Source organism: Battus philenor, unplaced genomic scaffold (assembly GCF_028537555.1).
Source record: "Battus philenor isolate CCGP_79_NKW_IND1 unplaced genomic scaffold, ilBatPhil1.0.hap1 SCAF_23, whole genome shotgun sequence".
Classification (NCBI taxonomy): domain Eukaryota; kingdom Metazoa; phylum Arthropoda; class Insecta; order Lepidoptera; family Papilionidae; genus Battus; species Battus philenor.
The window spans coordinates 2,884,170-2,908,486 of NW_027181686.1; the positions used below are offsets into that span (position 1 = coordinate 2,884,170).

At 33.5% G+C, this 24,317-nt stretch overlaps 2 protein-coding genes across 2 annotated transcripts in view; one reads left to right on the plus strand and one right to left on the minus strand.

Moving 5' to 3' along the window:
- Window positions 1-24,317, minus strand: part of Flo2 (flotillin-2) — a 394,067-nt gene that overhangs the window by 199,410 nt on the left and 170,340 nt on the right. The window lies entirely within an intron of this gene.
- On the plus strand, window positions 1,228-24,271 carry LOC137923973 (uncharacterized). The gene is made up of 2 exons (XM_068767252.1): window positions 1,228-1,317; window positions 23,729-24,271. The coding sequence occupies exon 2, from the start codon at window positions 23,771-23,773 to the stop codon at window positions 24,269-24,271; it is 501 nt and encodes a 166-aa protein (XP_068623353.1). The 5' UTR covers window positions 1,228-1,317; window positions 23,729-23,770.

Consider the following 24,317-nt stretch of genomic DNA (forward strand, 5'->3'; position numbering starts at 1 on the left):
CTAGAGGGGCTCTCAGCTAAAAGAGTCATCCAAAACGTTTAACATTCCAATTAGATGATTTCTACCAACATATCTAACTTACGCTTGCTAATCTGGGAATACATAAATCCTGAGTACCGCTTATTTGTTAAGAACAGAAGTACGTAACATTATATTAGCTTCCTGAGCATTAATTATCTGGGACCGTAGTTATTAAAACCCAGAACTGAATTTTTATAACCAAGACAAAGTATAAAAACTAATAAACGTTCACTGATAAAATAATTTAATTGATCTGCAAATAGCAAAGAGACCAATTATAAATTGGATATCAATAAATTTAGTTTTGAAAGAGAGAAAGGCGATTTTTTATTGTAGCCTTAAATTAAATTTATTACAGACTAGATATTAGGGGGATCGGAAAGCAATATCGCTTTCTTGAGTTAAATTCGCACGACTACATTTTTAACAAGTTTTTGTTTTTAATCAATAATATATTCACCTTCGTTATCAACAACCTTTCGCCATCTAGTATACAATCCGTTCCAAGTACGAAATGAGCTACCAAATGACAATCAAAATTCGACATGCGCAGAAACGACATTACTTTCTGGTCCCCCTAATATTATAAGAGTACAACGTAATCCTTTCTCAATTACATATTGCAGTAAAGGACTTAGTTTTTTAAATCTTTGTATTTTATGTATATTAGTGATCACAAATCAAAATACAAGGTAATAAATCTAATGACAAAAAATTAAAAACTACATAAATGTAGACCGTATAGACACAATTTTTGTTAATTTATCGTGGTTAAACAATAGGCAACTTTTTGTAATTCGATATAAAAATACTAAGAACAAATTAAGTTTATAACGGTATTCCTTAAAGCTCGGATTATAGAATTATTTTATATTTTGAAAAAGGTAACATATATGAAATATCTTCCGATAGAAGTGGAATAGAAAAACTTAGTGTACGTGATCGTGGCTGCGTTGCCGGGTGTAAAGCCGGTTCCTCACTCGCTAAGAGACGAGGCGTCTCGCCGCACGTATCCGAAAGCGCGCCACCGGAACATACCGCTTGCTTTCTACCACACTTCGATACCAGCAAGTGCAACACGGTCAATTGCCACGACTCCTCCGTTATCTAAAACTGTGCGGTGTTCATTATTGTGTCCAAATAAACCAGGAAGCAAAATTCGATTCGGTGAAATGAAAGTGATTCTTTGAAAGTGGAATACGTTATCAATCATTTTGATTATCTACGAAACTGCATCGAGAGACCGTCGAGAAATCTTAGTTGTTTGATGACATCAATTACAATCATGGATCTAAGGTAAACATACTAACCTTATTCCAAAACATATAACTTTAACTTTTAAACCGTCGTTATTCAAATGAAGGTAGCCATAACTAACATCAATAAAAGATGCAAAATAAATTGAGTCTGCAAATTTAACATCATAGGTCAGTTTGAAATTGTAAATAATGGAATCACATTCGAGACTTGACCAGAATAGCTCGCGTAGAAAGTACCAGCGGTATTAACCTTAATATAAAAGTATACCGACTTCAGTAAACACGATATAACAGCCGTTATAACACATATATCTTATATAAATTAGTTTTTAATTCATTTCAAGCAGGTTCATTGCGAACATAGTTCAATTAGTTACGCATTATTGAACGGTTTTAACATAAAAAAATATAACATAATCATGACCACAGATAAAAAAATTTCATACAAAAAATCATTAACAATTTTTTTTTAAATCCCTATCTTTATTTTGGAGTGTTATCCTTACGATATGCCAACTTCACATAACCATCATACCCTAAAAACTCTTAAACTACTTGATAAGCATTGCTAAACACAACGCGAAACTGTAAAATAATCTAGTCGCAGTAACGGTATTAATAAATTAGTTTGCGTGATATAGACTAAATATCAGTTGCCTTGACAATAAGCCTTTTATTAAGATTTTTTGCACACTCCATCAACACATGACATATATTCTTCAACGCCATTAAAAGTAATAAAATATTTTACGCATCTATAAGTCGCCTATTTAATTGAGAAGTTATGATAAAAAATTGTCATGTCAATTTAGTGTATTTAATCTATATTACTTTATAATCCACGTCCAAAATTTTCGTATAAAAGATATCGTTAATTTATAATCTTATATATATAAAGAGTTAGTTCATGTAAGATATGTCGTCATAATTTGTAAGTTCGATATCATTGCTATAAGCTAAGAATTCATTTATGAATTTGGCATTTGAGTCACCGACAACAATTTCACTTCGATCATGTACTTTTTCTTGTCATATACTTTCATTTCTTTTTCCGCTGTTTCTTTTACCATTTAAAAATGAAGTGAACGTCAGACCTTAGTTATTTTATAAAAGCTTAAATTCATGCTACCAAGTATAGGGTCTATAAACACCTCAAAAAGTTCCCGATTCGACGCGAAAGGATGTTATCACATGATTCTTTGCAAAAACTTTAATATTCCACCGTTCAATTCGCTGTACCTCCTGATAAAAGAATCTACTGCAGAATTTTTTGAAAAATGATCAAGAGACATCATTGCCAAGGATTCTCGTCATTAATGTACAAAGTGTTAATTACATGAGATTGTATTCCGCGAATCAAACCTACGACTTACGATCGCAAGTCTCAGTACTCTACCGTTTGGCTACTACTGCCCTTCAAACAATTTTATAGGTTTTTACAATAAAATCCCTTGCAATATAAATGTTCATGTAATATATTTTACTCTATTAAACAAAACCTATTAAAAATCTATGACAGTAAAAAATATTATCAACACAGCTTTAGTATGAGTTGCTTCATCTACTAGATAAATGATACTATTAAAAGTGATCACAAAAAAGGCTGTTACATTTGTCGAAGACTTTTATATTGGTCTGCGTTTAGAATGCTTGTGGCTTTAATTTAAGAGGTTTCATTACATGGGTGCTAAATTTGATTCTATTTTGTAATAAATTGGGTTCATATAGTATTGTTTTTCTGTGTCTGCACAAGTGTTTTTGTTCACTTGTGTACGAATAAATGAATTTATTAATTTTGTATGAATTGCAGTTATATTAACACTACTATGGTACTAGTATAGACTTTTTCAAGAGAAAATCGATCGAATAACATATCTGATCAGTTTTTAATCATACGATAGATCTTCTTCATATTATACAATATACACAGTATAAATATTTTTTCGTACTATCAAATTGTTACCTATGATTACAAACCATATTTCTTTTTCATGGTTATATATATATATATATATATATATATATATATATTAACTTTTATCACATAGAACTTTTACCATCGGTATGTATTTGGAAGGTCTAGCTTTAAGTTGTCAGATGTTATTACAGTGCAGCTTAATTGTTTTCAATCACAATGTAAATAATTATTTAGTAGTTAGATAAATTTAAAAAATATTTTAAAACGGATACTGGTTTTCAAAGCTTTTGTGTTAAATGTTATATAAGTGATAAAAATGCTAGGATTGTTCCAGCGATATATTTTCATGAACGTTTTGTAACCGCCATCTTTAATTAAACCTTCTTTATCACAGCCTTAAAAAATATTAAATAACGTCTACAGAGTTACTTGCTGGATTCTTCTCTAATAGGTTAGGGTTTTTTATTTTAATTTCTATGCAAGTAATAAGAAGCGGTTATTGTAATATTACAAACAGAACTTTAATTTTATTTATTTATATAAATAATTTGTTATTTATTTCAAAATATATCAAACTATATTTAAAGTTTTAGATAAGTTTATAAACAGAAATTATCTATCGTAAATCGTAAGGAAACATTGTTGTGCAAAGTAAATAGAAAGACTATATTTGATAATAGGTCAGGACTGGATCCAGTAATTCACTAACGTTTAAGTTTAAAAAATTTATGAACCACACCGGGTTTCCAGAATCTTCGGTCAATGGAGTATGGAATTTGGTTTAAGACAATTTTGACGATTTGAAAGCACCGATAGCTAGTTCCACTCGAATAATGATGATTTTCGCATTAGATTTTTGACCCGTTGAAAGAGGCCTGTTTTTAAAGTCTTCCGACGACCTCAACAAAGTCAAAAATTAAAAAAATATATCTTAAAACACCTCGGTTACCTCCCCAAATAAACTAAACACTTCCATGTATTATAACATCTGATATAGACGAGTGTCTGTTGCATAAATGAAAACACAACAGCGCCTATTTAAATACGTGTGAATTAAAACTCAAAGACTCGCCTTCGGACGCTTCATGCGTGCGCATTCGGATCGTTTTGAAACATGCGGACACAGTCGAGTTAAAAATTATATAATCCTTATTCAACATAAAGGCTATCAGACTAATTATTCAAGAATTAATAACATATTTCATATACTGATACTAAATATTCCGTATACGAAATTACTCAATATCACCTTGAAATAGAAACTAAATATACAAATAGACCATTTTTGAGGGCGCGCTAATTTGTCAGTATCAGCATAATTTTTACATTCTCGCCACCTCTTGACACTGAATTTGAAATGAAAAAATGTAAATAGAATATTTTTAATTATTCCATAGAAAAATGGCGAAGTGACAATTGTTTTTTTATTATTAAGATAATAAATATATATAAATATTAATTCGAAAAATAATTTGGCTATTTACGTACACTGCTAATGCCCTTATATTCTTATTGTACTGTTTTGTGTTACACTGATATTATTGTTTAGTTTACAATGTGGTTTGTTTTGAAAAAGGAGCGTGGTATTTTTACAATTATAATAATAAAGACCAAAATCGTAACTGAACGAAGGCATAAAAAATAGCTGAATGGATTAAGTCGTTCCACAGAGTAGCCATTAGCAACACATTTCACTATTCAATTTTACTGACGTAGAAATAAGCAATAAGTCGACATTAAAACTTATGCCATCACATTATAATCGGAATCCCAGTGGAATTTCGTCACCTATAGATATTGTTGACTACTGTATATTCCCTGACAATCTTTATAAAGCATATAGTCAAAATTATTGGCCCGTTACAGTGTAAAAGAAAAAATAATAATTAAAATTTATATAAAAATAATCGTAATAAATTACAATTAAATGTATGTACTGTATTATCAATGAAATAATCGTAGACAGTAAATAAAGTAACCCTCGGTGTCCATCATCGATGTCATCTTACCGTAAGCAAGAAGCGATATTTCATAATTGAATTATCGTCGTTTCAGCACATAGACCTCCCTCAACAGTATCTATTGGGGATATATCTTAATCGCCACGCTTGGCAGACAGGTTGGCGATCCTTTGGAAACTTGTTTGTAAGCAATGGCAATCCTATGTAACTAATGCAGAAATTGTGAATTATGGAGGGAACCGAACCCGAAAACTACAATCGCAAGTACCAGACATCACATCTACCGCTGCACCACCACTGTCCATTATCAATCGACCTATAGTAATTGTCTATTCAAGTTTAAAGTCTGGATATATACTCGTAGTGCTTTCTAGATTTTCGTGTTTACAGCTTGATGTCGCCACATATTTATGATTATGTAATTACTTATATTACATGTTTATTGTGAGATTCACTTATACAAAGTGTTTTAGTATTTCTATAAAAGTTACGTAAACATAAAGTCATGAATTTAGGACAAACATGTTGCTAACATTAGTCAATCATAGACGTACAGAGATAAACCGCATTCCTGTTATTTCTAGTAAGCAGTTATATATCTACAACTAGATTAACAAGTTTGTATTTATTCTGGTAATGTTAATATTTTTTATTTTATTAGTATAAAGAAAGTTTACAGACTAGTAACTTAATAAACATAATATGCTAAGTAAAAATAAGTAAACAGACAGTTTAATACTTTTAAAAACAGATAGGAAACCTCTCTATGTTCCCTAATGATACGTTGTAAGAAGGCATTAAGCCTAGATTTTTTTAATCTGATAGCCCTCGTTTTTGAAGACACTTCATGTTCCTCTGCTATACGTAACCGGGAACATATTTACAATAAGTTTTTCACATTTTTTGTTATGTCAACGCTCCCCTTTTGTCTTTACTAAGATCTTTCATTCATTCCTCTTAAGGTCTTTCATTCTCTTCCATTCCTTGCCTTTCATGCGATATTACACATATGTTCTTTGTGTATCATATATCGCCTCTCTTCCTACTCCTTTCTTCTAGAATACTGTAACCGTTTTAAGTTTTTGTTTATAATCTTTATTTTACAAAATTAAGCCTAGATTTATCAAATACAGGTTGCAAGAATCCAATCTCAACCCAAGTTGATTTGTACAGAGTGATATTATAGGTAATAGTCGAGGGCGATCAAAATCACAATTAGCAATGCTAATTAAGTGACATTTATGCCGTTTATACATATGTCGCTTGTAAAACAATGGAACTTTTGACATTGTTTAGTGTAGTAAATTTTGTTCTTTGTGGTCTATAAATCCAAGTAAAAAATTATTACTATTATTCCTTTTTTGTATTATCCTCTTTTTCACGATTCTTTTATTTGAATTCTTGTAGTCGTGACTTGCTCTTTACACCGTGTGAAGTCACTCTATCAATTTGGACTGTTACCCACTTGTATGGCGGCTTATATAGCGGTGTTAAGTGTGATGGTATCTGATCAGTCTATCGGGTTGATCGAGCCATTGAGCTGCGTTCAAGCAATATCCTCGATGACCATGAAATTTAAAACAGCTTTTATTGTATCTATTGATGTTAATTCTGCTATTTGGAAGACCTTTGCATCGTCATTGGAACTGATGGATCCATGAACTTAACAAAATGAAACTAGTTCCGTTTCGACAGTCGAAGACGTTCACATGAAGGTTACACTATATGCGTGTTATAGTTTAATGGATATAATTGTACGACGTAAGATGACAGTGACGGCTACTCGGTGATCGAAGGCGGTACAGGGTCCAGCCTAGCGCGGGCGGGAAAGGCTGATCCCGAAAGTGAAGCGGTTAGTGAACTGTATGCTTAGATGATAAAATTGACACAAATAAATTGATTTTTTTTTTTATAACAAACGCCATACAAAATGAAATATATCGGCAGAGTCAGAATAATTCCTTCGACATATTTATTTTAGTTCATTGCACTAAAAACAATACGTATTAAACGTTTCACTTCAACACAATATTCAAATTTATAATTGCGTAAATGATGTCACTGCAAGACATGTTTTATATATTACATTACTCTACTATCAAATTGTAGGTTCTAAATGTAGGTGAATGTTTCAGTTTACACTTACATTTACGCGGTTCAACTCCAAAAACAATCCTCGTATATACGTAACAATAGGATAAAGATAGGATTCTAAAATTTACATTTAAATTGACATTCGAAAATGTGTATATATATTTTGTGAGTAAAGATACGCCGTTTAAAACGTTAGGATGCATTCCGCAACATCGATTATGAAACGAATAATTAAATCAAGACATACACCAACATAATTCCAACTCGCTTGTGTAATGGCCCCACACTCATCGCACCCTATCCTAGACACCTGTCAATAGAAATCGAGAGTGACGCCCGTAATTCGATGGATTGCACAATACGGTGGCGAAGCGTTAAACCAACCTACACTACTGCTTTCTCTACCGCGATCACGTTCATACGCTTCCTAAAAAGTCACCTGATCGAATATAACCTCTGTGACCTTGTAATAAAGGTGAACCATTCACAAGTATCACGTAGCGATGACATTATTAAACTGTTGCCCTAGATGGTGTCCGAAATGACCTGTACTGGATCCGTTCGAATTGTATTATGTGCTTTTGACCATATACATAATACCGTCTGCAATACCTTACTAGGATAGTGTCCTTAAATTATTTTATAAATATGTCTAATCGAAAACAAATCAAAGAACGGATCTAATGTTGATGCAATATCTACTGTCGTTTTAAAGACGAGATACACATCACCATCATTTCAGCCATAGGACGTTTAATAGCAGACATATGCCTGCATTACTAATTTTCACAAGGACCGTCATCCGTCGACTTACGCTTTCCGACTTCCGTCGACGTTAATAAAGTCGTCTTTTCCCCTTGCGCGTTGACGTCCCATGTTGAACATGCCGGTCCAACATAGTCTTTAGTCCAACCAGTCCAATACGAAAAGGATCGATTGGACGAAAGAGTTGTAACGCTGCTCTTGCCTCTCCGTGGCCATCACTCCAAAATCATAAGGCTCCGGCCGTCATTTGTTCTGTGCGCTATGTGACCTGCTCACTGCTATTTCAACTTAACAATTCTATGCGCTACATCGGGTAGTTTCGTTCGTCTACGGATGTCATTCCTGATATGATCTCAAAGAGAAATCCCGAGGATAAATCTTCGTGGTTTGGTGAGCGTTTGAGGGCTCAATAAGGAGACCAGCTATGAAAGACGACGATAGATATATTGTTGGAGCAAAATAACAATAAAATTGTAGAAGAAATTTAATTTTTAGAAAACTTCTATCTTCATAACATGAGATTTCCTGTGTAATATCTATGTTACACCAACGAGGATGACATAATACTTATTGTTATAACACGAAACACAAATTGTAAATATCCGAACAGATGAATTTAATGTCAGTTTGAAATAAGGCTTTATCTACGCTAACAATATACCTGTTTTTCCCTTTCTAATTTTTTAATAGAAAATGGAAAGCAGTTTCAACAAATAATAGACATAACTTTTACACTTATTTATAATCTTGAATATAATGATTGCTTTGAAAAATTCTAATTAATGATATATTGTCGTTCAAAGTCTGAAGGGAATGATAGTAAACGATAATTAAATTTAATATGTAGTAATCTGAATTTCGTAAACTTTTTTCTTACTATATTAATATTACGCTGTTTAATATTTGAATTTGACGGATGATACATAACCAATTACCCTGTATAGCATAGTGACCTTTTTTGACAATTTTTCGACCAAATGTAGGTCGCCGAACCGTATGTAGCAAGTAATGATAGTCATTTTATTTCAGTAGATTGTTTACTTTCTGAAAGAGATGTCGTAAATGTCAAAGGGATGTGTATAAAGGACAGTCGAAGTCGTATTATCTCGTTGAAATATTACCTTACGCAAGAATCTTTAAGAAGGGTCCGCGCCGAAAATAAATATTTGCATGATTCGAAGTCAACGCGCGGGTATAAATAATTCATTAACAAAGACCGCAGCGAATACCGTACATCGACACAGTTTCAATCGACGCGTCCTCGATATGTCGCACGGTTTCAGAAATCAAATGATAAATAGAAATAATTAAAAAAAATGTCAATTGCTATAAATCATAATTTTTTGTAATATAAATCATAGTCAAAGCCCGCAGAGTTGAACCTGTTAAGGTAACCATAAAATATCAACATAAAACGACGAGAACGTATGTGATTAACAACATACATTGAGATTTTAAAAAATAACAAAAGAATCTCTTATTTAATCAAACTTTATCAACCAATTACAGTAAATCCACAAGTTATATCTATATGTATTATCCGAAGCTTTATAATCAGTAAATATCCTCCTCGGTCTTTTTCCACCTTCATACATACTCATCACGATATCTCTGGAAATACAAGGCTTAGAGAATTAAAATTTAGTAGGAATATTCCTGGTGCTAAGCGCAGGTTAGTTAAGACGGATTTTGTAAAAATTTTATAGGTATAAAACTTGGCCAGAATATTTTTAACGTGTTTAAAATTAACACGAATTGAATTTATGAAATTACACAAAAGACATCGGGGGTAAATGAAGCGGGCAAGGGTTACATAGCATAGCTTTTATAAAGAAATGTATTCTATATAGCTTTTCAAAGCTTTGTCGATATTCAAACGAAACGTGATTTGTCCAAAATATTTTAAACGGATATAAGGAAGATACGATATTCCATTCCCAAAGAGGTTGAAAGGCTCGTGAATAAAGTTCGCGAAGCGAGCGGAAGAAAGATAGTTGTTATATAAAACGAACTACCTGCAGGTACATACAAGTTTATTAATGAGTTGTTACTTCATACTTGACTTTAAATCAAAAATTAAACCGTCATTTAAAGAGTATACCTTCTTGAATGACATTACGTATCGCTGGTACGTTAACTCGATCTGAATATAAATTGTGTCATTATAACACTTCTGGAATATTTATACATGTACGATTTTTATATGCTTTTCACGATAATACGAGGGCCAAACTGAAAGTTTTTAGAACTGGCAACTTAAAAGCATTATATTAAAAAAATAAGTTTAAATTTTGAAAATAGAACTCTTTACCAATAAAATTGAGTATACATTTCATTCATTTGTCATTTGTTTTACGATTTGGCGGCAAATTGAAAATTGTCTGTGCACGTCAGAATGAATTTAAGCCGAGAAAATTTTCGTGCAATGATTTTTTATGACATTCGATGTCATATAAGACAACAAGAAAGTTATGATAGACTTCGATTGGCTTTTCACGATGAAGCCCCATCTCGTGCCACAGTTTACAACTGGTTTAATGAATTCAAACGTGGTCGAACTAATCTCACCGATGATTTGCGTGAGGGACGGCCTTCTACAGCGACGACTGAAGACAATATCAGTGTTGTGCGGCGTATGATAGAGACTGACAAAAGAGTGACCTATCAGCAGATTCGGACAAGTCTAGGCATAGGTATGAGTCAAGTGCACAAAATCCTCCATGAACATTTAGCGGTCAGGAAGCTTTGTGCCCGCTGGATACCGCATAATTTGACCGAGGCTCAAAAACTCCGCCGTGTTGATTGGTGCCGAGAAATGATCCAAAAATTTAACGGAAGTGACTCAAATGCTGTGTTCGACGTACTAACGGGTGACGAAAGCTGGATTTACTGTTATGATCCGGAAACCAAAAGACAGTCTACTCAGTGGGTGTTTTCTTCCGAAGAGTTGCCAACGAAAGTGAAGAGAGGTCGAAGTGTTGGAAAAAAGATGGTGGCCTCGTTCTTCGGAAAGACAGGTCATTACGCGACAGTTGTCTTAGAGGATCAGAAAACGGTTAATGCAGAGTGGTACACTAACAACTGTTTGCCACTTGTCTTGGAAAAAGTTCGAGAGAAACGACCTCGCAGCAGGATCCTCCTTCATCACGACAATGCCTCGTCGCACACCGCCAGGCAAACGATCGACTATTTGGCGACCTCAGACGTGGAATTACTGGGTCACCCGCCGTAAAGCCACGACCTCGCACCCTGCGATTTTTATTTATTCCCGAAAATAAAAGAAAAACTTCGAGAAAAACATTTTATGGACGCCGAAGAAGCAGTGGCTGCGTTTCAAAACGCCGTCGAAGAGACCCCTAAGGCCGAGTGGGCAAGGTGCTTTTCTCAATGGTTCCATCGAATGCAGCGATGTATTGATGTAAATGGACGCTATTTTGAAAAGTTATAATAAAACTAATAACTTGCTAGAATGCTTAGTTTTTGATTTTCTAAGAACTTTCAGTTTGACCCTCGTAGACTGTCTTTGTTTCTATGTAAATGAATAAGGTAGTATTCTATATATCAACTTTATTGGTGATGTAGATTGTGTTTGTATATATAAACAGGATGTAATTGAAATGCCGAAATCATCCGAAGTTCAGCCTTCGTATCTAGTCTTTTGACCACCACCGAATTTGGAGAAATATTATATTCAAGAACATAATTTAAGTAAATATAATTAACTTGACTTGCGAATTGAAAAGCGTTAATTAAAAAGGCTTATTTTTAAACTAGCTCATATAAAAACGCGGCAAGAATTTTTTTTGGGCATGTTTATCAATATCGGACTTTACGAAATTACACTCTACAAAAGACAGCGCGGGCCAAGCGAAGCGGGTGGGGTGCAGTTAGTTATATCACTCCTCTGGCCACTGTTCAAAATGTATATAATAAAGTAACGATGAATATTAGTAACAAATAATATTACGAAATCTGCGGTGGATATACATCTCACAGAATATCACAAAAAAGTTTGATGTACAACGCGACTTAGGATCATAGATCAGGAGTTGAATTTCCATACCATACTTTGTATGAAATATGTGTCGTCACTGATGTAAGAGGCATATCCTGGAATCAAAAGATCCAGAGGTGACATCAGCCAATTTGGTTTCGCTGGCTAAATTTATGATGAGCCTTATAAGAAAACTCAAGGTAACCTAAAGAGCAATTGAGAAGGCAATTCTTCGATCTACGACTAGGAGTTGATAGAAGCGGCGCAGGTAGGCCCGCCACTAGATGCAGGAAGCGCTAGACCAGTCGTTGTACCGATCTTTCGGGTCGGCAGGTTCTTTGCACTGGGTATCTATCAGCTGACACGAAGGTGATGCGCGTTTGACTTCAACCCTTACAGATCCTACAGACCTTGTATTAATAAATTTCTAGAATAATATATTTGCAATATGTCGAACAGCAATATAAATAATAAATTCGTAAGATCAAGGACAGTAAGAAGCACACGTTGCGAGACAATGTTGCACAAGCTTAGAGCCTTGCCTGGCAAACCGGCCAGTCGTGTCATGCGTTTTAGAACCGTTTCTCAACGCCATTAACCCAAAAATACGGCGGTTTATCGAGGTCCGTGCTCGTCACTTAATATACAAGTATACGAGTACGAATACGTTGGACTTATACATAGGCTATTTATTTATCCATACCGGTCACTTTTATCTGGTTGTGTTTCTAATATCAATACAATTTTGTCAGAAGAGGGCTGTTCGTACAATTTTTAATAAGAAAGCTACTCAAGGAGAGTCCAGCGTGAATCTGTGACCCATTGGTGGAACAGAGTGTAGTCACTTGCTTTTCCATGTTCGAACAAGCCACAGCCGCCTATGCGCTGGAGGTTCGGAGAAAAATACGCCTCATTAATGAAAGATGAAGAAAGCCGTCGCATTTTCTTACAATACTGCCTTTAAATAGTAAAGGAGGTAACTCGCAAAAACAAAACATAGGAAGTGAGTACGGGTAAGACGATAAGGGATACGGTAAATATTGTAATAAAAATTGATATAGCATTAGAAAACAGAGTTTAACTTTTAAAATTTATACAAGAGTATAAAATGTATCAAAACAATGTAAAAGAACTAAGTATTATTTTAAAAAAAGGAAATATAAATGTAAATTAATGTACAGTGTTATATAAACTGTGGCGAAAAATGGAAGGCAATGCATAGAAATAATGTATAAAAATGCTATAAAATGTGAAAAAATTGGAGGACCGAAGAAGGAAAGGAATGAAAGAAATTGTGTAGGAGAAACATGAAAATAAAAAAGAATAAATGAAAAACAAAATCTCATGAAATCAAACGAATTTTTTCCTCCAAGACTATGTAATCTATATCTAAGACATTCGTTTCTGTAACCCACTAGGACTCAATACGAAACGATAAATATCAAACACTTCTTGTATAGAATTATAAGCGAGTTGATCTAACAATCTATTTATCTTTTACCTTGACCATAATAACATTGACAATTTTGTCCGTTATTTAACTTTATTATGTATTCATTATTGAAGCGATTTCATAAATAAGAACTCAATTCACATGTTGGGAAACGAAGACTTATTTCTTACGTAACTTATGCTATACGCAAATTCTTCGAAAATATCTACTGCCGTTCTAGGTCAAAACGACTAATACATTGAACACAAACAGAAGTTTGTACATACTGCTATAAGCAGGTTTGACACCGCTACTTAGATTACGCGGTCAGTTGTGCCAGTTGAGAAGAGATAGTCCAGCGGTAGAGGAGTGAGACTTGCGATCGTAGGTTTGATTCCCGGGATACAATCTCATATAATTCACACTTATGCATAAGGATTTCCATAGCTCACAAACAAGTTTCCTGAGAGGGGCAGCAGTGTCCACTGCGTATAATATCACTTTATGATCGCTAATTCGCCTGCCAAGCATGGCGATTACGGAATATCCCCTCTAAAGATATCTTTGGGTCTATGTCTTACCGTGGGCGTTTATGGCTTGAAACGACATTTGCGCTTTAACGGTGTATGGTATTTACTTGATGACGACATAGTTATGCTGGACCTTTTATATCAATTCACATTGTTCGTAGGTTACCATTTTTTTTTTTTATAATTCTTTTTATTATGTTTTAAATTCACCCCTACCGATAGTGTTACCGGAACTGCTGTACCGTGTCTTAGTAAACGGCTGCAAAACGAGGTCCGAGGAAATGAGCATGCGATGCACCGCTGCGAGCGTTGACAGACAGACGGAACGGTGCGGCGGATACTCCTGCCTCGCCGCGCATACTTAAGGCGTGGTAAAGCAGTGTCGGTAGTGCTATAATTTGAAACAGTATTAGTGAGGGATATAATATGGACCATAATATCTATGGTTCTCTGGGAGCTTATTCTATAAATATTCCTAGAGGAATTATAATACCTCATAAAATTACAATATTGTTTTTATTTATGATGCGTCTTTAAATTCTTAAACTAGATACGGAAACGAGATTGGACGGTCATTGGTACTCATTACAAGAAGATTTTAACATTTCACAAACTTTCGATAACCAATCGGCCTTGTTGGAATCGAAGTAGGCAGTGTCATAGAGGTTTCAACCCCCGATAATTTTAGAAAGAAGTGTTACTGAAGCAGCATTAACGCACTCTGAAGTGGTAATAAAGTCAGCGAGGTAGCAACTAGCCAAGTCGAAGTTCGGCCCTTTCAGGTGCCTTCAAGCCTGAATGCTTAATGGGTATTAATGATGAGTGCCAGCCGACAGACGAGTCACTCCATGTAAAGTTCGCTTGAGGCTTCCCAGGGAGCCAGCGAGTTTCGCTAGCTGGAAGAAGGTTTTAAGATAAGCGCCCTTTACGCCCTAGTCCCAGCCACACGCGGTATCTACAAATACCAGTTCAACAGCAGTTAAAAAATCTTAAATCTCACTCGCACGGTTCTTCCATTTAATCATTTTTTTCAAGGTTAACACTTTGAATGCTGAGAACGTAATTATGGCTCGTATTTATTTTTTTTATTCTACTAATACTCGGAACTATTGACACTTAAATTGTCTATCAAGTACCAATACTGTCAAGACGCGTCACGATGTAAGCTTAATGATTATACAGACAGATACGGTTCAGAGGTTTTGCGCGTTTCTCCTCTCGGGTGACGGACACGCGCGACTGACCGCAATGCCTATCAATTACAAAGGTCAATGACAGGCCATCGTCATTTTCTAGGTACAGTCACGCGCTAAAGTATAAATATAACTTACCTATCGTAAGTTTTATTGTTCCCATTTTTTATACGTTCACTATGTATTACTGGCCACTACAGCCAATATACTTTTGTTTTAAATCATTCTTACGAATTTGAATTTGGACGCTGTTCGAATTCGAAGGGCCATTCGAATTCGAACGCCGATTTGAATTCGGACGTCATCAGTAATGCGGTCGCTGCCGTTGTATTAGGGTCGTGTAAATTGTAAATAATCTCTGTAAATATGTATTATACGCAACCTCGATTACTCTTGCCTTTGTAGTCTATTAAGGCTTTATATCGGTGATCCTAGCGTGATGAAGGAATAGATACGTACTTGGTTGTTAACTTTATTGTAAAAATCCTTGACATAAACGAAATCTCGACACGCCATATGTGAAATTAATCTAAATTCAAACGGATAACATCGTGATACAGGTAAGTAAATTATTAACTATGTATAATTTAAAAATTGATTTGAAATAGGTGTAAAAACTTCAATGGCCACCCGATGTAATTTGGTTAATTTGATGTATAAACGCGCCTGTTCAGATTGGCATGCCGATCTTAAATATTTAATGGAATCAGGCGTTACCTTGCGGAAGTCCATCCTAAGTAAGAAAAGGACAAATATTTAGCCACTTCCGCACATGCAGCGGTAGTCGTGCAACAAAGTGCTCCGCCCGTCAGCCCGCTGACAAATGCGCATGCGGCAAACAATGCTAACTACACAACTGCCACCGTCAAATCACTCAACACGTGTTTCACCCCTCCACGGGGCATCTTCAGAAGTTATGTTACACTGATTAGTGCCAAACACTTCAATGGGGTGAATGTATAACATGTCAATTATCGTATAGTAAATTGAATTCAAAAAACAATGCTTTCAGAAATAATAAAATACGCAATGAACATAGTAAGAAAAAGCGTTTTAAAAATAAGGATTATTACATTTTAAAATTAATTATTGTTTACTCTCCGTCCTTGGACACTTTAGACAGAAATTATTGGCCTGTTGCATTACAACATAAATAAATTAACGAACACCTATTTCAGAATAATCACTTTATAATGAGTGTTTGGAAATAAATGCAAAAGATTTTTTTTTTTGCAGACAAATCATTTTTTCATTCGCATATTTAAAGCTTTTATACCTATAACTAATTACACTGTATGTATTATATATACTAATGTGTTTGCGGTCCGCATATTTCGAGGTAATTCTAGTCCAGCTAAGGTAATTCAAATTGGCTACCGGTGATGATAATGAAAAGATCTAAACATAAGTTGCCTCGTCATTTCTTAAAGTTAGTAAGATTGATTTTAAAGAATTTAGCTTACTTAAGCTGTAGCCCGACAAGCATTACCGGAACAGGATGATTTCTGGTGCAGCACCAGGAGTCCTTTCTCCTCCTAGATGTAGCTGGGGGTCAACTTCCAACGACATTCGGCCTAACAGCAGAAATATAAAAGCCTCTCCTGCAGCCTTATCATAACGCAATAACGATATTGTGGTGGTTTCAGTCGGAGTAAGCCTGTCATAAACCGTTATTGCTTCCGTAACGGTAGGTACGAGAAGTCATTTATTCGTGTAAAACAAAAAAAGGCTTCAGAGTTAAAAAGAACAATACCTGAACAAATAATTAGCAAATACCACTTACTTCACAATACTTTCAAATGCACGAACAGATACATAACAGTTTCGTAAGAGAAAATTTAAATTTACATTTCCAAGTGTCATAATAACCTTTTATTTTAATGATACTACGAATTAAAAGAAGCGTGTAAACGCATCCTTATATAGTTATCCCTTATCAAGAATAAAATAGTACAGTAATTTCAACAGCAATGCAATAATATTTACGTATTAAAATTTGCACCAATTAGAAGTCTATGAGAGAGGTCCACGTTTAGCAGTGGACGTCTTATGGTTGAAATAATGAGGATTAAGGTTTTAGAGTCCATATCGTCAAGGTTACACCCCCCTAGATGGCATTTTACAAAGAAGACTACCCATTTACTCAGTAACAGCGAAAATAACGATGACTACAAGTAAATAAACTTAAGAGTCTTAAGAAATATTGCATATAAATCTTTTCACAATTTATTCATTTTCCTCCTTTTGTTCCATTTAATTCTTTCAAGAAGTAATGGAGGGTTTTGTATTGACCTATGCACTTCAATTTACAAGAAACTTTTACTGATCATAAAGAATATTTGCGATAATAATCATTGACCTTGTACCACGACCTCGGTGTACCCTTTCTCTCGGACTTCTTTACGGATGATATTTAAGAATGTAAATACACTGACCTTTCCGTTAAAAGCATCATTAACTTGAACGATGCAAAGTCATCAATGTTAAGGAATTACATATACATTAACTGTTTTAATGTTCATTGTCGTCCTTTAGTAAATGACTGTAGGAAGACATCCTGTAACGGTCATTTCTGGTTACTGATGCTTGATTACTTGATTTGTTAAGTTACTTCAGGCATTCTTTTGGTGTTTGTTCTATTTTTAAAATATTCATAATAATTTATAATAAGGTGGGTAATTATAAAATTATTGAAATTCAAATTCAGAATATCTATTCACGTAGGGACTTGCACGCACTCACAAATCGTCAGTTTTTTTAGCATTATAGTCAGCTTCCACTGGCTCAGAATACCAGAAACTCGACATTAGCTTTTTTAAATGAAATTTAATTATGATTAACCTTATAAAATTAACTTTCTAAATGAGTCAACAAACTGAGTTCCTTACATTTCGACCAACTAAAAACTATTGAATGCTGTTATAAGATTTATTTAACAATTTACTCTTTATTTTAGATTTAAAACTATCAAGGTAAAGTCTAAGATATCTTGTGGGACTTTATTATATATTCGTACGCTCAAGGGTTGAAGGATTTGTTAAATTTTGAAAACGAAATTTGAACGTTATGAGATAATTTTTATTTTTTGTATTTATACTCTTTCACTACTTTTCAAATAACATTTCAATTTAAGGCGCAAAAATAACATATTATTAAAATGTATAGCATAAAGCGTTACAACACCAATTTCTTTAACAACATCCTTTGGAGGATCTTTAGCTTTTAAGTTTTAAATAGCCAAAACAACACTTTTTGTAAAATATATTTATAATTAATATCGGAAGTCCCATAGTAATAAACGCTTTGATTCTAGAAAATGAGGGCTGCTTTTATAACTTATTTTTACTAGAATAAGTTTAATAAGATTATTTTTTTATATTCGTATTGTTTAATCATTAATTCACTATTTAAATTTATTTTTATTAAGTATAAGTTTTATATAAGGTTTTAAGTCATAAAAACTAATAATAATTAAAAATCTTTATAATTAAAAAATATACTACTTAAAATTTGCAATTTTTATCATAATCAATATTGAATATAAGGATTAACTAATAAAAGAGATTATTTCTCAAAAATAAATTCACAAATTATCGCATAAACTTGAGCAATTTTATTAGCCAAAAATGACTTTAACCTACTAGTCATAAAGATATTGGCACTTTATATTTTAATTTCGGAATTCGAAGTAAAAAAAAAAGGTCCCAGCGGCCATCTGTTCTGACCGACGACTTTAACAAGGCAAAATAATAACCGAACAAAATTACTTCATGCAATAAACATAAGTATTGACTACACGCATGTAAGTGTTGTTGAATTGACTTGTTTTGTTAAGGCAACTCGGTTTCACGTCCCATTATACGATTCGTTGCAGAACTTATGAACTGTGTTCGTAATGCATTGACGTGCCAGTATAGACTGATGTCTGTGTGTTCCTCGGAGGTAGCAAATGTTCACGATTTTGAAATTTAAATGTAATTCTCGATTCTATACAGGATGATTGGTGTGAAAATATACCTCGTAAATCAGAAAAATCCTTATATATTTTTTCATCTAATTCCAACCGACCTGTCTAACGTGATCTCTCTGAAATATGTCACATTAATTATTTCACCTTTGCAATGCCACAAGCCAATAACTTTTGGAAACACAAAAGATCTACATGGATAGATAGTTACTATAATTCATTTCAATAATTAGTAATCCAAACGTTGCAATCGATTTGTTTTTACTTTATTATCATTACAATATTTATTATTGTTTCAGAAACCATTTTTTGGACAGGATGCAACCTTACATTAATCAATAGCAAATGAACCTAACCAATCATTCTACATAAGTGTTAAATTCTTCCGAAACAAGTTGACAGATTTGGTTTCACACAAATGTCCATGTTTGCAATGTCTATTCTTTTAACACTATCCGTGGTGGTATTTATAACAGTGTCCGTGTTTCTTTTTACATTTAAGCAAACACATAAATTTTTTTACAGACACTTAACTAATTTAATCAAAATTTTAATGTTTTTATAGTATTATAAGGGTATTTCAATAGATAGCAGAGGCAAAACAAAGGTATAGAAACATTTGTGAAAGGTCGCATTGTTTGTTATTAAACAACAAACAGTTGAATTTTCAACCCGCTTAAAACATATTAAATGAAATGCGTAATATATGTTACTTATCTCCTTATGTATCCTCCTTATGTAATTGCACGGATTTAAAAAATAAATCGAAAAGCGAAAAAACAAACCGTCGACATATTTCCGTACATAAGACAAATTTAAAAAGTAATACATTTCTAATTTTACCTGCAATGAAAAATGAATTTTAAGTCCAAACATTTGATAAAACTAAATAAATTGTTTCAAAAAATTTAAGATATCACTGCGCAAAAACAACATCCTGTATCAATATCCATTTGTATATAAAATACCAAAGAATTAAAAGAAATACAAACATATATTTTAACATCGCTTTATGAAAGCCTTTTTAAATTTATTTTATGGATTACCGTGTGTAAATTTAAAGATCTTAAAAGCATAAATATTACTTCAGTATGACAACATGAATAAATACATCACTTTGAATATTTAAAAAAAATGCAGTAAATATTTGTAGTTAAATTTTGGAAAGAATTATTATGTTTAACTTACAAACAGTTTTAACGATATAACGTAAATAATCTGCTCGAACATTTTCGAGTACCACAGATACAAAATCCAAAGAGTTGTCATTTAGAAATGCCGGTGAAAGTCGTTGAATTAAGCGGAGAATTCGCATCGCCACGCCGTCCTTTCTCTGAAGGCAATTTTTTTACACAAGGCCTTCACTTTGCTTACAGTTTGTGTATTAAAGCCATCCGAATGTTGCTAAATATATAAAACATATTATTTTTAATTAATCTAGCGATATTACATATTAAAAAATTAAAACATTTTATAAAACAATATAAGTATAACCTATTTTTGTTCAATACAATATATTTCTAAAGTCATCATATATAATTATATAAATTTATATATATATATATATATATATATATATATATATATATATATATATATATATATATATATATATATATATATATATATACATACATATAAATAAATCGACTGAATTATTCACTGCGTAACAAGCGTGAAGAATTGACACATACCTAAAGATAACCATGTGAAAACTAACCTCAAATTATATCTTTACATCATTTTTATTTTTTATACAAAAATATTTAAAGAAATGATTTCTACATTTTTTTCAAGAAATTTTTTTTTACCCTCTATGACTGTATCTTTTCGTAAAAATAAAATAACAATTCTTTCTTTGGCCATAATATCAAATCTCAAAATTTTCTCAACAATATATATATTTTAATATTCTTAATTGTACACGCTAGAATACATTTAAATTGTTTCGTAATAAACAAAAGAGTGGGCAGTCTTATCACACGAGGCAATCTCTTTCAATTCCATTTACGTATATCGTAATATAATTACGAAAAACAATGTGACGTGTATGGAAATAACCAAACTATTATTCTGGTATTTAATATTGATCTAAATTTAAATAAACTTTATCGAAATTGTGCTGTTATAATTAAATTTACTGTATACTCTAGCGTTCTTGTAGAATGAGTAATAACTTATCTATTAATAACTGTAACTAGGCCAAGATCGTTGACCGCGACACGTTTCCCACGTCTGCCGATAGATGGAGTTGCGCCGTTTAAATTCGTGCTATCGTTTGGTCGGCGTGCCGAGTACTAGAGCGCTGGAATCCAAATTTCTCGTTGCCATCAGGAGGGTCTTAACTGACTCGACTGTACAGCGAATGATGAGTTCGGGAGATGAATTTCTATGATTCTATTCCGCTCGCATGTTGATCAACTATCGCAGACCAACATGTCGAATAGCTGACGCTGTTTTTGGCCTTTTATAATTTATTAATAACGTAAACTATATTAAATGCCACGAGTGTTAGTGTCATACACAGTAAATATGATCCCACTATGTAAAGTATGTAAGACTAAATCTCTTTGAAGAAAATAACTATAATCAAAGTAAAGATTATTAGTAATACTAGTTAAACATAGCAACAGTAAAAATATTAATTTAGACTTAGTTTTATATATTTTACGGTTTGTCGATTACAATGAAACATTGTTAAAATATAACGTGTGTGTTTTAAGTATAATATGTAAATGCGCGGTAATATGTATATATGTGTGTGTGGTATATATGCAACATGTAAAATTTATTAACTAAAATTTCAACCAGATATTACTGATCAGAGCAAACTATATTTCATACTGAGTTAAAAAAACGAGATTTCTGTTTTAATTTTTGACTCATCACGATTTCTCCGGAACCACAAGAATGAGAGGTTTCAAGTTTTATGGAAAACATTGCTTTTTCCTGATTAAATGTCAGTTAAGAAATGATTTTACGAAATTCCACCCGTAAGGAAATAAGGCCGGTATTAGATGAGATATTCTGTTGTTCTTGGAGGAAATAAAACTTGGACAGAATATTTTTATTTTTGTTAAAAATTACCTAAAATGTATTTTATATAATTACACTGACAGATGGCGGCCAACGGGTAATGGGCCGGGGATAGCTAATATTGTATATATATAGAACATATAATAGGGGTGTCAAACGATAAAAATATTGTAAAAAATAAATATTTAATTTAGGAACGCATGCATAATTTTTATCAAAATTAAAGTAAACGCTTTTTGGTATACAATATAATATTAAATAAATATCAAAAGTCAAAGGTATTTTTTAATGCAACATACGTTATCGACTCGGTTTATCACACAGTATGCATACAGTTAAACATTAACCCGCTTTCTAGATTACCGGTGTATCAAAATTCATTGTAATTTGTACAGCACATTCTACATAATGTGCAATTACGAAAGTTTAAATCTTTTAACATTTATTAATCTTATACCAGTACGAAACGTTTACGACAGTTCATGACTGTAAGTGTACATTTCTCAGTTAGTAGGGTTTCACCAAACGCAGATTAAACAAAAGCTTTAATAGAGGAGCATTGTATTATAAATTTTTGTAAATTGTCTTTTGCCGTGTTTTAACAACAAATATCATTCGACATAATGGTATTTCTTAATAACATCTAAATATTTTCAGTTATCAGAGTGTATATATGAATATTCAAAACTTAAAAAAGAGAGATGTAATGCTTTTTGATACGTAACAATGCGCGTACTATTTTGAATGGTATTTTGTAATGGCAACACGGGAACAGGTGATATACAGTTGGCATGTTAAGATTGATGCTACAAACATTTAACGACTGTCCCAGTGATTTATTTATCTACATCGCAATTGTAAATCGTAATAATATTAGACCGATCATACACAACATCACATGTCCATGACTAAAAGAAATATTTATAACAACTAAATTCAGCTTCTAATATAATATATAATATATATGTGTAGATAGTTATGCAAGTAATGCTTTTTTAAACCTAAGGTTTATTAGATACACATATACTGTATATGAATAACATACCACTCAAATTATTATGAAGTATGATACCAGAAACCTTGCAAGCAGGTTAAAATTAGTAATTAAGTTATTCATTGTCATCTGTTTACACACATCTGTCAACACAGAATGTACTGTGTAAGTTACAATATAAACAAGAAAACAGCGTTTGTCCACAACGAAAAAAAAATAAACAACGTCATCACCATTTTAACCATAGAACATACACTGCTGAACATAAACGTCTCCCATTACTCTCCTATAGGATCCGATGAAAGCAGCTTGTATGTAGTGTCTGAGCTAAAAGTTGTCAAGTTGTTAGAGGACACGCTAAGTGATTACGCTGCGCTTGCAGGGCCAGGTCCCTTATTTATGAACCTTGGATATAGTGGCCATCTGTGCTGCGCGCTATGTGACATATGTGACTGCTGTTTACTTTCGTTGGTCTACGGATGTTAATACACAATTCAGACTCTCAAATATACGTTGCTCGAAAAGAAAAGCAAAAACTAAAGTTCTGTTTATTTACATTCACAGAAACAAAACGTCGAACCGGTGGCTGCGAGTGGACTTCGCATCATGGGCCAAGAGCAGTCCTTCGTCGCGCACGGCGTAACGCAATCCAGGCGTCACAACGACGGCTACGACAGCCCCGTGCAGTACCGGAACAAGTCCGCCGCCGACAACGAGCACAAGCGCCTCAAAGCGCGTCGAAGCGCTGACAGCTTCAAAAGTGACAACTCCAACGGTAGCAGCGGCTACCGTAGCGGATCCAGCGCTGGAGAGTTCCGCTCGGATAGATCTTCAAGCGACTACTATTGCATCTCGCTCTACAAGAACGACCACTACCGAGAAGTCAACAAGGAACTGTACAAACCAGTGAAAATACCAAAGGAAAAACGATACAAATTGCAGCTCTTGGAGGCGAAAGGTGAAGACATAAAGAGCGCCAGGTTAAAAGGCTACCACAGTGAATCCGACAAGAGTAAGCTAAAACAAGTCCCCGCGCCGAAAAAGGCAGGCATACGGAACTACACGCCGAAGATCCTCTCGGAGAACGAGAAGGAGAGCTGGATATAAGGAGTAGCATTAGTTGTACATATTAGTTAGGTTAGTGGGTGAGTTT

Excerpts from the sequence above, each read along its gene's own strand:
- LOC137923973 (XM_068767252.1), top strand. The coding sequence starts at position 23,771 with ATGGGCCAAGAGCAGTCCTTCGTCGCGCACGGCGTAACGCAATCCAGG.